Source organism: Curcuma longa, chromosome 17 (genome assembly GCF_044706935.1).
Source record: "Curcuma longa cultivar G26 ecotype Majalengka, Jawa Barat chromosome 17, ITB_CL_G26_1.1, whole genome shotgun sequence".
NCBI lineage: Eukaryota > Viridiplantae > Streptophyta > Magnoliopsida > Zingiberales > Zingiberaceae > Curcuma > Curcuma longa.
The window spans coordinates 9,298,405-9,312,032 of NC_133877.1; the positions used below are offsets into that span (position 1 = coordinate 9,298,405).

Consider the following 13,628-nt stretch of genomic DNA (forward strand, 5'->3'; position numbering starts at 1 on the left):
CGGCAATTCGGTCCATGTCTTCTTCGCCTCCTCACAATTTCACAAGCGAAATGGACCACGCAATCCTCCTCCTCCGTCATATTAATTTATAAGCGAGTTTGATGGTCCTCTCCCTTCTTTTTACTCCTTTTCGGGATGGCCCACTCCACATGGTTGGTTGATTGTAAGCAAGCTCAGCTCGAGGAAATTGTGCGCTTTGAGGGGTCACAGTGCTTCTATCTGCTCTCAGCATGCATTCTGAATTCAGATGAAGTCGTCTTGGATACATAAGTTAGTTATGATGAGATAAAATTATTGAAGTGGACAAGAGTCGAATCTCGATGAAGTCAAGATAATGTACCTCCTCTGTTATGGTCAATTGTAATTTTTTAATTTGCTTCATCACAGATAGTCGAGGGACTGATCGTGTGAAACCACTGGAGTAACAGATTCCACCTTTGAATTCAGATGAAGTCCACATCAGCTCTAAGACATCAACTTTGGCGTATCTGATTATTTCATGCATGATATCATTGCTAGATGTATCCAAATAGCATTCTAAAATATAGATATCATCTCAATATATATCAAAGAAATATTAGGCAAACTATAAAAAATGATCAGATCCAAAGATACTACTTTGTATGTTTTAAAACTTAAAGACAACAGCATCATTTAAAATTGTTTTGTGACGTCTTTGCGAAATTAGAACTTTAAATGGCAAATATGAAAAATAGTAACTTTTTAAGTGTGTATATAATGATAAATTACATTCGAGGAAACAAAAATATAGATGACATACGAAAGCAATGATCTATTAAGTTAACTCACACAGTCTAACAGCGTAAGCTGATTTTCTAACACCAGTCGCCGTAATTGAGCTAATTGCGACAAGATACACCATCACAAATATGATGGAAGTTAACAAGAAATAAAGTTTTATTATTGTTCTGGCTAAATATCACGGATGGTCAAGTTATCAGTTAATAAACTGCCTGACGAAGACGATCTTGGGACCTAACGAAGAGGAGAGGATGAGTTGGAGCGTCAAATGGAAATGCACCTGAAACACACGGGAAAAGAGAGGTTAGACTGGCATTAGAAAATTCTGACAAACCACTCCGACGTTCAAATTAGGATTCCAGTGAAGAAGAGCAAGTAGTCAGAGTTTCAGAAAAGTCCCCCCTTGCATGATGATGAGTTACTCTTTTTATAACCTGCTTTAGAGTTTCGTTTGTAGGGCTGGCTGATGTACGTCTTGAACTGCCACACGCTATCGAAAGCAACCTCCTTCTGTTGCCTCCGCTTTTGGCTGTATCTGTAGGGCAAGCGCATAGGCGAAGATCGGGTCTGACACCAATATCTTCCTTTTGGCAGTATGTGTGGGCCACGAGATTAGAGGGAGGAGAGCCACGACGGTCTGATAAGCCTCTTAGGCGGTGGCGCAGGAAGGAGGGGTGTCAGAAGGAACTAAACATGTGTTATCTGAGATAAGTCCTTCTTCGAGCAGTGGCGTCTAGGGCTAGTGTGTCAGAGACACATAGCTAAGGTTAGGAACTAGTCTGAGTGAGGTGGAGTGGCTGAAACGGTATGTGGAAGAGAGGTTGGCTGAGACGAGGATAGTCGAGACGAAGTCGGCCGAGCGGGACCGCTGGTTGGGACGGACTCGACCGAGAGGAGAATAACTGCTACCGAAACGAGAATATTGATGCCGAGACGACAAGACGAGAGTGACTGATGCTGAGACGAGAGTGACTGATGCCGAGACGAGAGTCACCGCTGCCGAGACAAGAGTGACTGATGCCGAGAAGAGAGTCACCGCTGTTGAGACGAGAGTGACTGATGTCGAGACAAGAGTGACTGATTCCGAAACGAGAGTTACCGTTGCCGAGACGAGAGTAATTGATGCCGAGACGAGAGTAACTGATGCCGAGATGAGAGTCATCATTGCCAAGACAAGTCAAAGATAGGGAAAAAGTCATGCGGACTTGCGTGACAACTCAGTCGAAACTTTGACTATGAGAAGACTTACAATAGAGCCACGTCATTCATCCTAACCATCTACATCAGTATTATAGTAGATCTTTCAGCCGATTAAGTTGACTTCAACTGATTGACGTGCTATGCCAACTAAGAATGAATTTGTTGCGAATAGAATATTTTATTTGGGTTGAATAGACTAAGTAATCAATTGATTAGCCGATTGAATTATTGTTCAAATTAAAAAAAAAAAGTATTTGAAGAACATCTTATCCAAATAATGACTATTTATGACCATTTAGAGGGTTTTAAAAAGAGCGACAAGGAGAGCTCAAAACAACATAACAAAGCTAATATTTAGTACAAACATAGAACGAGGAAGAGGGAACGAACAAGGTAAATTGCTCGGTTCAGGATCCTCCTTTCCTCTTTCAATGATCGAAACTAGGACATGTCGCGAGAGGAAATTAGATTCACATGCTGTTGTTGGCTGCTGATACTGTCTTCAGTCCTTGTTTCAGGTACTGGCTTCTCTCTCTCTCTCTTCCTCCTTCCTCACTAATTCCTGTGCAAATTTTGGTACCTTAATTAAGATTCTTATCCTGCAGGTCAGTCCCTGGACAAGGACAAGGAGGTTCTGCTTGATCTCAAGGCCCGTCTCCTAGCCAGGAATAGCATACGCCAAGACCCCTACGCTCGCTGGAACCAGTCCGATCCCTCGCCTTGCAAGTGGATTGGCATCGCCTGCGACCTTGCAGACCGTGTAGTCAGCGTCGACCTCAGAGAGTCCAACATCTCCGGCGGCATCTTCGCGAACTTCTCCCGTCTCACTGAGCTCACCCACCTCGACCTTTCGTCGAACACCATCGGTGGCGCCATCCCCGCCGACCTCAGCAGATGCAGCGGCCTCACCTACCTTAACCTCTCGCACAACCTTATCGAGGGGGAATTCGACCTCGCCGCCCTCACCAATCTGGTCACCCTCGACCTCACGCACAACCGGTTCAACGGCAGCATCCACCACAATTTCCCTGCGCTGTGTAGCAATCTGGTCAGCCTCAATATTTCCGAAAATTCCTTTACGGGAGACATCACTGGATGGTTCGACCAGTGCGCCGGGCTCAAGTACCTCGACCTGAGTTCCAACCACTTCATCGGGCATGTATGGCATGGCTTCGCCAGCCTCCGGGAGTTCTCCGTCTCCGAGAACAACCTCACCGGAGAATTTTGGGCGAGTGCCTTCGCATCCAGCTGCGACCTCGAAATCTTGGACCTTTCAGCCAACAATTTTTCCGGGGCATTTCCGAGCTCCATCGCGAATTGCTCAAAGTTGACATCTCTGAACCTGTGGGGGAATGAGTTCACTGGGCCTGCTCCCTCCGGCATCGGATCTCTCTCGGAGCTTGAGGTACTTAACTTGGGGAAGAATCAATTCGACTCTGATATCCCTGAGGAGTTTCTGAACTGCTCCAAATTGGTGTTTCTCGACTTCAGCCAGTGCAACTTCAACGGCAATATCCAAGAAATCTTCGGCCGGTTCAAGACGGTGAACTATTTGATCCTTCAAGGGAATTCATACACCGGAGGCATCGAATCGTCGGGGATTCTGGCGCTTTCCAACCTCTTCAGACTCGACTTGAGCTCGAATCAATTCTCGGGCCAAATCCCGGTGGCGATCACGGCAATGCCCAAGGTTAAGATCCTCATTCTTGCAAACAATAACTTTTCCGGTAACATCCCGCCGGAGCTTGGAAGGATGACCCAGCTTCAGCTGCTGGATCTGTCATACAACAATCTCACCGGCGAGATCCCTTGGGCTATCGGTAATTTGACATCCCTCCTCTGGTTGATGCTGGCAAACAACCACCTTAGCGGTGTGATACCCTCCGCCATAGGCAACTGCAAAAGCTTACTGTGGCTGAACCTTGTCAACAATCGGCTTTCCGGTTCGATTCCTCCTGAGATAACAGCAATCGGGAGTGATCCATTCTCGACGTTTGACAGTAATCGCCGGGAGATGACGAGAGCCGTCGCCGGATCAGGGGAGTGTCTGGCAATGAAACGGTGGATCCCGGCCAGTTATCCTCCTTTCAACTTCGTCTACGTGCTGATGACGAGAAGTACCTGCCGGACTCTTTGGGATCGCCTCCTGAAGGGTTATGGGATCTTCCCAATCTGCACCTACTCATCGTTCCGGTATCAAAGCTTAGTCATCTCGGGCTATCTACAGCTGTCCGGCAACCAGTTGTCGGGTGCCATCCCGCAGGAGATCGGGAAGATGACGAACCTAAGCCTGATCCACCTCGATGCCAACAATCTCTCTGGCCAACTCCCACAGGAGATAAGTAAGCTGCCTGTCGTCGTCCTCAACGTCTCCGACAACATGTTGTCGGGTGAGATCCCATCGGAGATCGGGTCTTTACAGTGCCTCTCTAGTCTGGACCTCTCGCGAAACAATTTATCCGGCAAGCTGCCCGAGAGCCTGAACGGTCTCTCCAATCTGAACAAGTTCAACGTCTCCTACAATCCTCTCCTCTCCGGCGAGATCCCTATCAGCGGCCAGCTCGCAACCTTTGAACATGACTCCTTCATCGGAGATCCCCTCATTAGCTTTGCCGCTTCATCGGCCGGCGGAACGCCGCCACCCACTAGCCGTGGTATTGCCCCTGGAAGTGGCCGACATTGGAGGGTAGTTGCATTTTGGTTAGTCGTTGCGTTCTGCTCGGCTTCCTTCCTGTGTGGCGCCTTCATCTTAGCGGCCTTAGCGTGCAATATTTAATTTAATGAATTGTTATATGAATATTTTTTTATAAAAATTATTAAATGAACATCCCATTTATTTTTTTATCTCAAAAATATTTTTATTTTCAACAACAGTTATGAAAATTTGTTAGTAACTGTTATAAAATTTTTAAAATGATTCACACCAAGTTAAAATTAAGAGTAATGATAGATAGCATGAAAAATTGTAGCATGAATGTAGCATGACACATTCAATGCATAGATATGGGTCCCACTGCATGTCAATGGGATCCACTTGCATTGAATATGTCATGTTACATTCATGCTACCTATCATTACTCTTAAAATAATTTTAATAAAGTTTAAATAATTTTAATTAAATTAATAAAGAATATTTGATATAATAGTATTTTTTTATATAGTAATTTTGATTAAAATAAAATATTATATTTTATCACATTGTAATATAGTGACATAGTCGCTGCTATATAGTCGTAGCTACTATAATGAGGTTGAAAATCTTAAGATAAAAATATAATGAGGTGTTTGTTCCTATTTAAGATTACGATCTAGGGAGTCACTAGTGAGTTGTCTTTGGGATTGACTAGTCTTTTAATGGTTTAGTGAAGGGGGAAGCTGTCTGGAATCTTTATTGGAGAAGAAAGCACCAAGATCCTCTACTATACAAGGCTCAATCAGAGGGTTAGAATGGACGCTAAGGTGGGGCTCGGCGTGGCCGCTCCGACACTTAGAGATGTCTTTGATATGAAGAGTGGAAAATAGGAGGAAGAAGGAGAAGCGTAGTAGAGTTCCCTAGGAGGAAGAGTATGATCCTCTTTAATTAACTTCTCCAAGGTTTATATAGTTGTTTGAAAGAGCATCTCCACATTGGACGTGTCGTTCTCCTTTAGTATCCTTGTGTGGACCAATGGAGGACCAGATCTAGCAGTTGTTATTGTCTCTCCATTCATCGAATGTCATGTGTCTGATGGATAGTATCTAGAGGACCAAGTCTGACACTTGGATAACTGTTCTGCCATCATCGCAAGCCATCCCTGCGATGCCAAGTGTCTTTAGGAATATTTGTTTGTTTTATGATGACTAAGTTGAAGATGGAGTTGATGGGTCCAAGCCCTCCAAAGCCATGTGACCAAGTTGAAGGGCTTGAACCCATAGAAGTCAGGTGGTTAAACTGAAGGAGGAGACGGAGGGGCTTGAGCCCTCTAGGGTCGAGTGACCAAGATGAAGGAGGCAAAGGACTCAAGTCCTCTAGAGTTGGGTGGCTGAATCGAAGGAGGAGTTAGAGGGTCTGAGCCCTCTAGGGTCAAGTGACCAAGTTGAAGGAGTCAAGAACCCAAGTCCTCTGGAGCGGGTGGTTGAGTCGAAGGAGGAGTCGGAGGGGCTTGAGTGCTCTGGAGTCGAGTGACCAAGCTGAAGAAGCTAAGTTGAAGAACTTGAGTCATCTAAAGTTGAGTGGCTGAGCCGAAGGAGGACTTGGAGGGGCATGAGCCCTCTAGGGTTAAGTAACCAAGCTGAAGGAGTTGAAGAACTCTAGTCCTCTGGATTCGGGTGGCTAAGTCGAAGGAGGAGTCGGAGGGGCCTAAGCTTTCTGAGGTCGAGTGACTAAGCTAAAGAAGTTGAAGGGTCACCATGACCTCCACCTATGCTTGGCTTTGACCTTACACCTATGCGTGACTGTTGACTTGAATCTTCCACATGTAGGTTCTCCTTTTCACCATATCACAAGCCTCCTCTTAAGTCTAGTTGAAGGAGGTCCACATACGACTAACTAGACTGAGATGATTGTAGCTTAACTACTGACTCGGATCCAGGGATGACGTGATTTTTTGCCTCTTCATTGAATACCTCAGTAATATGCGAGATATGCATCATTAATGCAGGCGATACACATGATGGCGTATCATCCCTTGGATCAATTTGTCTTAGGGTGGTGCAGAATGCTTGATTCGAGGCGACTGATGAGATTTTGTCGGTTCGGTTGTAAGATCAAACGGTGTAGGATGATATCTTGCCATTTCATCTTCCTGATCCCACAGCTACCTTTTTTTGCATCAAATATATTAGGGCTAGCGACAAGAGAATACCATCACATTTGTCTCTCTTTGAATCTTCGAGCTCCGTGTGTTGTTTTCTATGACTTCACGATTTCTAGTTTCTGTAAGTCCTTTTTTCATCTCTTGACCTTGTTTTTTTGCCTTTTCTTTTTCTTTATCCTTGCTATTCATGGCGACCACGAGTTCCCCCGCTCCTTGGTACAAATCCATGGAGTTAGATTCAACGAAGGATACTTAGACCAGATAAGGAAGCAATTCAAAATTCCAACCGACTATAGGTTAGTGATTCTTAATGCTCTCGATCGACCACACTGTCCTCTCGAGCGTTTCTTGACCTTTTTTAGAAGTCAAATGTTAGATGGTCTTAGGTTTCTCTTTCCCTGTTTCTTTGTCGAGGTTTTTGAATACTTTCATATTTCTCTTCAATAGTTAGCTCCTAATTCATATCGATTACTTTGCAGAGTAGTCATCATCTTCCACTTCTATCGAATCCCACTCAACCTCTAGGTTTTTTATTATTTCTTTTATCCAAAAAAAATAAAAACTGGGGTCTTTTAATTTACTGTCCGACCCTCTTGCAACTTTCTAGATAAAATCCCAAGTTCGCATAAAGGGTGGAAGACCCATTACTTTTTTATTCAACCTCCCATGTCATATTTGTGTCTTATTGAGTGGAGACCAGAGTTGCCCCTGCCCCCAAGTCTAGATAGATATAAATTAGAACATACCTTTGTTACTGCCTCTGAGATCCTCTTAGGTCTACAGTCTGATGTAAAAGTCCTGCTTGAGGAGGGCTTGCTCTTCTACTTGGGCTTGAGTCCAGTAGACACCGAGCTCCATGCTTCATTCAGTAAGATCTACCCTGCTTGATTTTATGTGAGGGTTAACTGAATATTTTTTTGTTATCATAAAACTGAGACCATGTTAAGGGCTTCCATCAACAAGTGTTTGAAGATGACCTCGACCGAACTAGAAGCGAGGGGTGCCCAACTACATAGCCGAGCAAATGACACAACCCTGATTGTTGTGCAACAACTGACATATTTATCTCCAAGATCAGCAATGCTCGCCCCCTCATATGAGTCAGATAGGCCTATGAGGATAAGTAGAAAAAGGCACCAAGCACAAGATCCATCTAAGGTCACAATTGCAACTGGCTCGATAGCTATCCCCTCTGTTGAGACTAGATTGCCCTAAGTTGAGCTGAGCCATGTTGTCCATGCTCAAGACAATCTACCTACTGACCCTACTAATTTCCCTGAATCATTGATCGTACAACACCATGTCGATCACCCCGAGTCGGCGTCTGCAACACAGAGGACGAAAGATCTACCATCTACCTCAAGCACTCCAACGGGGCAAGAGGTCCCTCTCGAATCATGGTTGGAAGTGATAATATCATTAATAGACGACATGGCAAAGATGTGGTACCATGGTCATCAAGAGGAAAGGTCTAAATCTTTCAGACATCTAACAGAGTTAGCAGCGTTGGACCTTGTAGGATCGAGGTGGACCAACTAGAGGAGGATGAATGGACGGATTAAGAAATAAAAAATAGGCAGTCATCTTTTTAAACTTGGTTGCAACTGGATGGTTACTTCCAAGACAATTGAAGCTCAACTAAGAAACTCCTTTAGGCGGAGAAGCCTTTACAAGTTAAAGTACACAGACTTAGAGAGAGTTTTCAAGCAAAAAAATTCAATATCTAACTCTAAACTTCTAAGTCTATTTATAGCCTTAGACAGTTGATCTTGACCGTTAGTCGTAGATGGGATGTTATCCTAGCCATTGATCCGTAGATAAGATCTTGATTGTTGATAGGAGATAAACTTAAATCTCAACCATTGATCAAAGATAAAATTATCTTTGACGAGAAATAGCTCTTTATCGATTAATAAGGCTGAGCTTTATCTTCTTTGATTAAACCTTCGGCTAGTTAAAAACTTTTATCTTCTTTAATTAAACCTTTGGCTAACCTTATCCTTTAATTGTCTTTGCTTCGAAGCAATCCTTTAAGCTTGAAGAGATAAAGTCTTCCTTTCCTTTTTTATCTTCATAGCTTCTCAAGGGCTTTGTTTGGTCTTCAAAGTTAAGTGTCAACCTTTGACTTGATCAAAAGTCAACAAAGTTGACTTTTATTATAAAATATCGAAATATTTAAGGATTTATTCGTAAATAAATTAACCTTTAAATTAGGGAATTTATTAATTAGACCTTAAGTTATCTAAGAGGGTTAAAAGGTTAAAGGTTAAAGGGTTAAGGATATAAGGTAAAATGGGTTAGTGGATGGCAACTCAACCCGTTAAGACATGTTTAAAAACCCCATTAAGAACGCTACAGTAAACCTAAAATCGCTGCCTTCTCCTGACGCGCGTCGATTCCCTCTGCTCCGCCTCTGTTCTTCATCTTCGACGCACGCGTGGCCGCTCTCTTCGCCGCCGGTGCCAAGGAGGAAGCCGGCGACCGGAGCTTGCATAGACCGGGGCTAGGTCTTGCTGGAACGGGCTTGGCTCGTGTGGTTGAGGCGGTTCGGCGGCAGCAAATCGAAGAGGAGGAGAATCCGATTGGTAAGTTTAGATTAGCCAGGGTTTTCCTGAGTTTAGATCTGAGTCGTTCCTGATTTTCAGAGTTGTTTGGACTTGGTCAGTCGGTGGGAGTTCGTGGATCTGCCCGGCAGCAGCTTGGAGGGTTGGTTGGTTTCGGCGTTGAAGAAGAAAATTGGTAAGGATGGTTGATTTAGGTTTGGTTTCATTTGTTTCTTAGAGTTTAATATCACGGTAGAGCTTCGAATCTTCTAAGGATTGCCCTATTTTTGGAACAGAACCGTGAGGTTGCGGCTGTGGAAAGGAAGAAGAGAGGAAGAGGAATTTAGGGCTTGGTTGGGCTTCAATCAGAGGTAAGAATTTTGGATCTATGATTAGTTTATCTATTTCTTAGAATCTGATTAGTGTGGATCTTGTTATTGTTGGATTAGGGTGGTCTTACTGTTGATGGGTTGTTAGGTTAAGATTAGTTTTAATGAATAGGATGTTTAGGGTGGTTAGGATGTTGAATGAAGGGGACCTGTTGGAAGTTGTAGATTGGTTTGACCTTTTTCCATGTGTTATATTGATCGATTTATTGGTAAAGTTGGTTAGGTCGTTTAATTAATGAGTTGATATGTTGAATTATGTTGTAAACCATGGGATGGTAAAGTTGGGTAGTTAATTGGGATGATTAACTTACGATAGGTTGGTTGGTAAATTTGGCATGATTCTATTTGTTTAATTGTTGTATTTAGGAATATTATTTATTCCTTTTTGCAGGACCTTGATTGACTTGTGGTCCTATATTTTCTGGGGGTTCTAGTTGTCTACGATCATCTGATCAGGTGGGTACCCTGTACTTGGTCAATACAGGAATTCCTTTTCTGTGCATGTATTGTTGCTTTTCTATCTATTCTGTTAATATCCATGCTTTATAGATAGTATTTAGTTGATACCCTTGATGATCACTGCTTGATACTTGTTGTTTGATCTTATAATGATCTATTTGATATCATGTTGATACCTTTGTTTCAGTAGAATTTATCCAGTTGGTACTCATCTGATTCGTTGCTTGTTACCTGTTGTATGACCTCCATCTGATCTATTCCTGGCTAGAATAATCTTAACCATGATATCATTGACCTATGTTGATCCCTGTTGATTCCTGTTGAGCATGCTAATTAAAGTAGCTATTACATGTTGGGATGATCATCATGCATCCATAGTAGTTGTAGGTGTTGAATGTTGTTGGCTCTTACCCGATGCCGTGTTGTGGTGTCACATGGGTAAGAGGTTGCACTACAGTTGGGTGCGACCAGGACTGGCTACATTGCCCTCCTGCTACACTGCCACTCCCCACTTATTTTTAGTGGTCAGTTGTTGGAGTTTGCGCAGTATGTCCTGTTGTGCGCCCCATGTTCATTTCCGAGAGGAGTGGCTGGGGACGACGAGTGCAGACAGTGACTTGACTTGTTATTTTTGATTGCGATGGTTGATGCATATTACATGCATTCGTTGGTAGGTTATTACATAGATTACTTTATTCATATGCTTGTTGATTGTTGCATTTATTTGCCATGATTGTTGCACTTGTATGACATTACATACATGCTTACATGTACCTGATTTCTATACCTGTTGCACAGTTGATCTTTTCATATCGTCTCCGTTGATATACCATGCTTGATTCGTTGATACTCTTGATACCCTGTTGATACCTGCTACCATATATGTGTTATTTGTTTCTTCTATACATGTTTATTCAGACTTGTATATTCTTGTTGTTCCTCATGATTATCTTACATGCACATTTCCTGTACCCACTGAGCATCTAATGCTCACCACCCAGACCCTGGGGTTACTTTGTTTTCTCCCCAGGTAACAGATAGGTACTTGGAGCTTGGAGTTTCGGTCGGCTGCTGCTATCTCACTTCGGAAGGTTTCCTGCTAGTTGCATTTGGTCTGTCGTTGTCTCTAGTTATATTTACTATTTTGTGGACATGTAGTTATGGTTTGGATGTGTTATGACTGTAGTTATGTTGGATTGCATTGTGGGCATTAGTTACGTTCGGATTTTCGATGATTTTGCTTTATGTGACTTTTGCATATTATAGTTGTCTGTGGTTGTTGTTATGGTGCATGTGATAGTGTTATGTGGCCGTGTAGGCCTTATTTTATAGTTGTTGTGGTTGTGTGTATTGATTGGACGAGTAGTCCTATTCCAGCCGCCTGTGGCTGAGTATATTTGCATGTATTCAGGAAAATTGTCATGGTTACTGGGGAGATGCTGTCGAAATTTTTCGGACGGCCTTCTCGGGGCGTGACATCTAGTCAAGAGTCAGAGGCGCTGAAGGCAGTGGTGGAGCGACTTAAAGCTGAGTTTGGGGGCAAAGGGGAGCATCTTCATGTGAAGTAGCAAAAGTTGGAGGTCATCCAAGCTGAGATGGCCTCTCTTAAAGACGAGTACGAGGCTGGGTGAAGGAGTTGGAGTTGCAGGTTTCTTTAAAGAAGAAGAAATAGAAGAAAAAGAAGAAAGAAGCCATAGGTATGTGTTAAAGCGGGTAGAGGTTGAGATGGGGACTTGGGAGGTAGAGCTGAAGATGAGCCTCCTGCTGAAAACAAAAATGTCTGAATCTAGGTCTCAGGGAGGGAGCAGAGATAGAGACCTTAGATGACAGTCTAGATGATTAGAAAGGCAAGTTGGTGGCCATGGAAATAGAACTCAACGAATACAAGGCTGGGGAGGAGGATTGATGGGCGGCCCAGAAGAAGAAAATATATGACGTACTCAATAGTCGTATATTTAAGAGATCAAATATGGGTTTGATGGAGTTGTCAGCCAGTTTCGAGAAGTTGGGCACTTACCAACTAAACTCCCTCTAGATTTCTTGAATTTGGAGATGATCTTCAATGAGATTCCTCGGAAGACCTCGACAATTTGGAGTAGGCTGGCCCTCATTTATATTTGTTCCTTCCTCTCTTTTTTTTGTAAATGGAAATGTAATATCAAACTTTTCTAATGGAACAGAGAATTTATCTTTCACAAAGTTGAGTGTGACTTTCTATTGTATTGTTTGTTATTGAATCAAGAGGGTTGTACATCTCCTTAGCTCCTATGGCCAATGATTCTCACTGGAATTGTAAATCAAGCTTAGAATAGAATAGAAAATCTTACTTGTTATCATTCCTGCCAAAATAATATGTTGTTTGCACTCAGGTTTGCGTCGTGACCAATTGCAGTTTCTCGATTTACCTCTTCACAAATGATCGTGAGGCCGATCGTGTGGGGCCGCTAACTGACGGATTTCACCTTTTACAGAAGAGAGGGTCCATGTAGCAAGTTGAGGTGATCAGAGCAACATGCATTGGCCGGATGTAGATCTAAATGTTTGAGTACTCGGTGTAATAATTCGAATGTCTTGTTTGTTTGTGATATAGGAAAATGAGTACCTTGGGCTTTGGGTAAGGACTCTAGATCTTTGATAACGTGGGAATATAAGACTTGATTAGCAATAATAAAATAAGATAAATTCATATAAATATAGATAATGATATACTAGGGGAGCCTTGGCATAAATAAGGTTGCTGCCATGTAAAAGGTAAAATGATAATCTCAAACAGCCTCTTGCCAAAGGCAAGGTATGCATAAATATCCTTTCCCCGGACCCCGCAGATGATGCCCTTTTTTTTATATATACTAGGGGATCAAGTCTAATGTCATAAAAGGTCCATATAACCGATCTTATTTATTAGGATAAAGATTTAATTGTTGTTATTATTGTTATGCATACTAACTATAATTGTAACCACAAATGAGTAATCTAATGCTAGTGGCTAATCACCCCTTTAGTCTTACCGACAATTCAATAAATTAATATAATACAAATAATTTAATATAATATGAATTTTACATATTAAATTTGTACAAAAATATCCAGATTTGGAGAAAAAGGAATAGAGAATAGTAACCTCTAGGAAGGATGTGTCCATGGAAGGACCTTTAGCAAGGCAGGAGGGAAACATCATCGGTGGTTCCTTCATGAACCGTCACTATTGGATTGACTTGATGCTTTTACTTTTTTTTTTTTTTTTTTTTTTTGTCAGTGTTGCAATTTGGCCATCACCTTTCCGTATATCTTCTTTCAATTGGTTGAAATCTTTTTTTTCTTCAGTAAAATATAGAATCCATCATTTCAGCAGTTTTACACGATCGATTTCACAACTAACTGTAAGGAAAGTAAATTAAAAAATTATAATTAACCACAACTATTTGAAATCTTCCAACATATGCTAATGGAACTTTTTGTTGAGAGCTTTGATATCAATT

At 42.3% G+C, this 13,628-nt stretch overlaps 1 protein-coding gene across 1 annotated transcript in view; it reads left to right on the forward strand.

The window, feature by feature from the left end:
• Positions 1-2,315: 2,315 nt before the first annotated feature.
• Positions 2,316-13,628, forward strand: part of LOC141811396 (putative LRR receptor-like serine/threonine-protein kinase At1g74360) — a 28,479-nt gene continuing 17,166 nt past the window's right edge. The window contains exon 1 of the mRNA XM_074699445.1: positions 2,316-2,480. Within this exon, the coding sequence (XP_074555546.1) occupies positions 2,411-2,480 (70 nt within the window). The 5' untranslated portion in view covers positions 2,316-2,410. The remainder of the gene's footprint in view (positions 2,481-13,628) is intronic.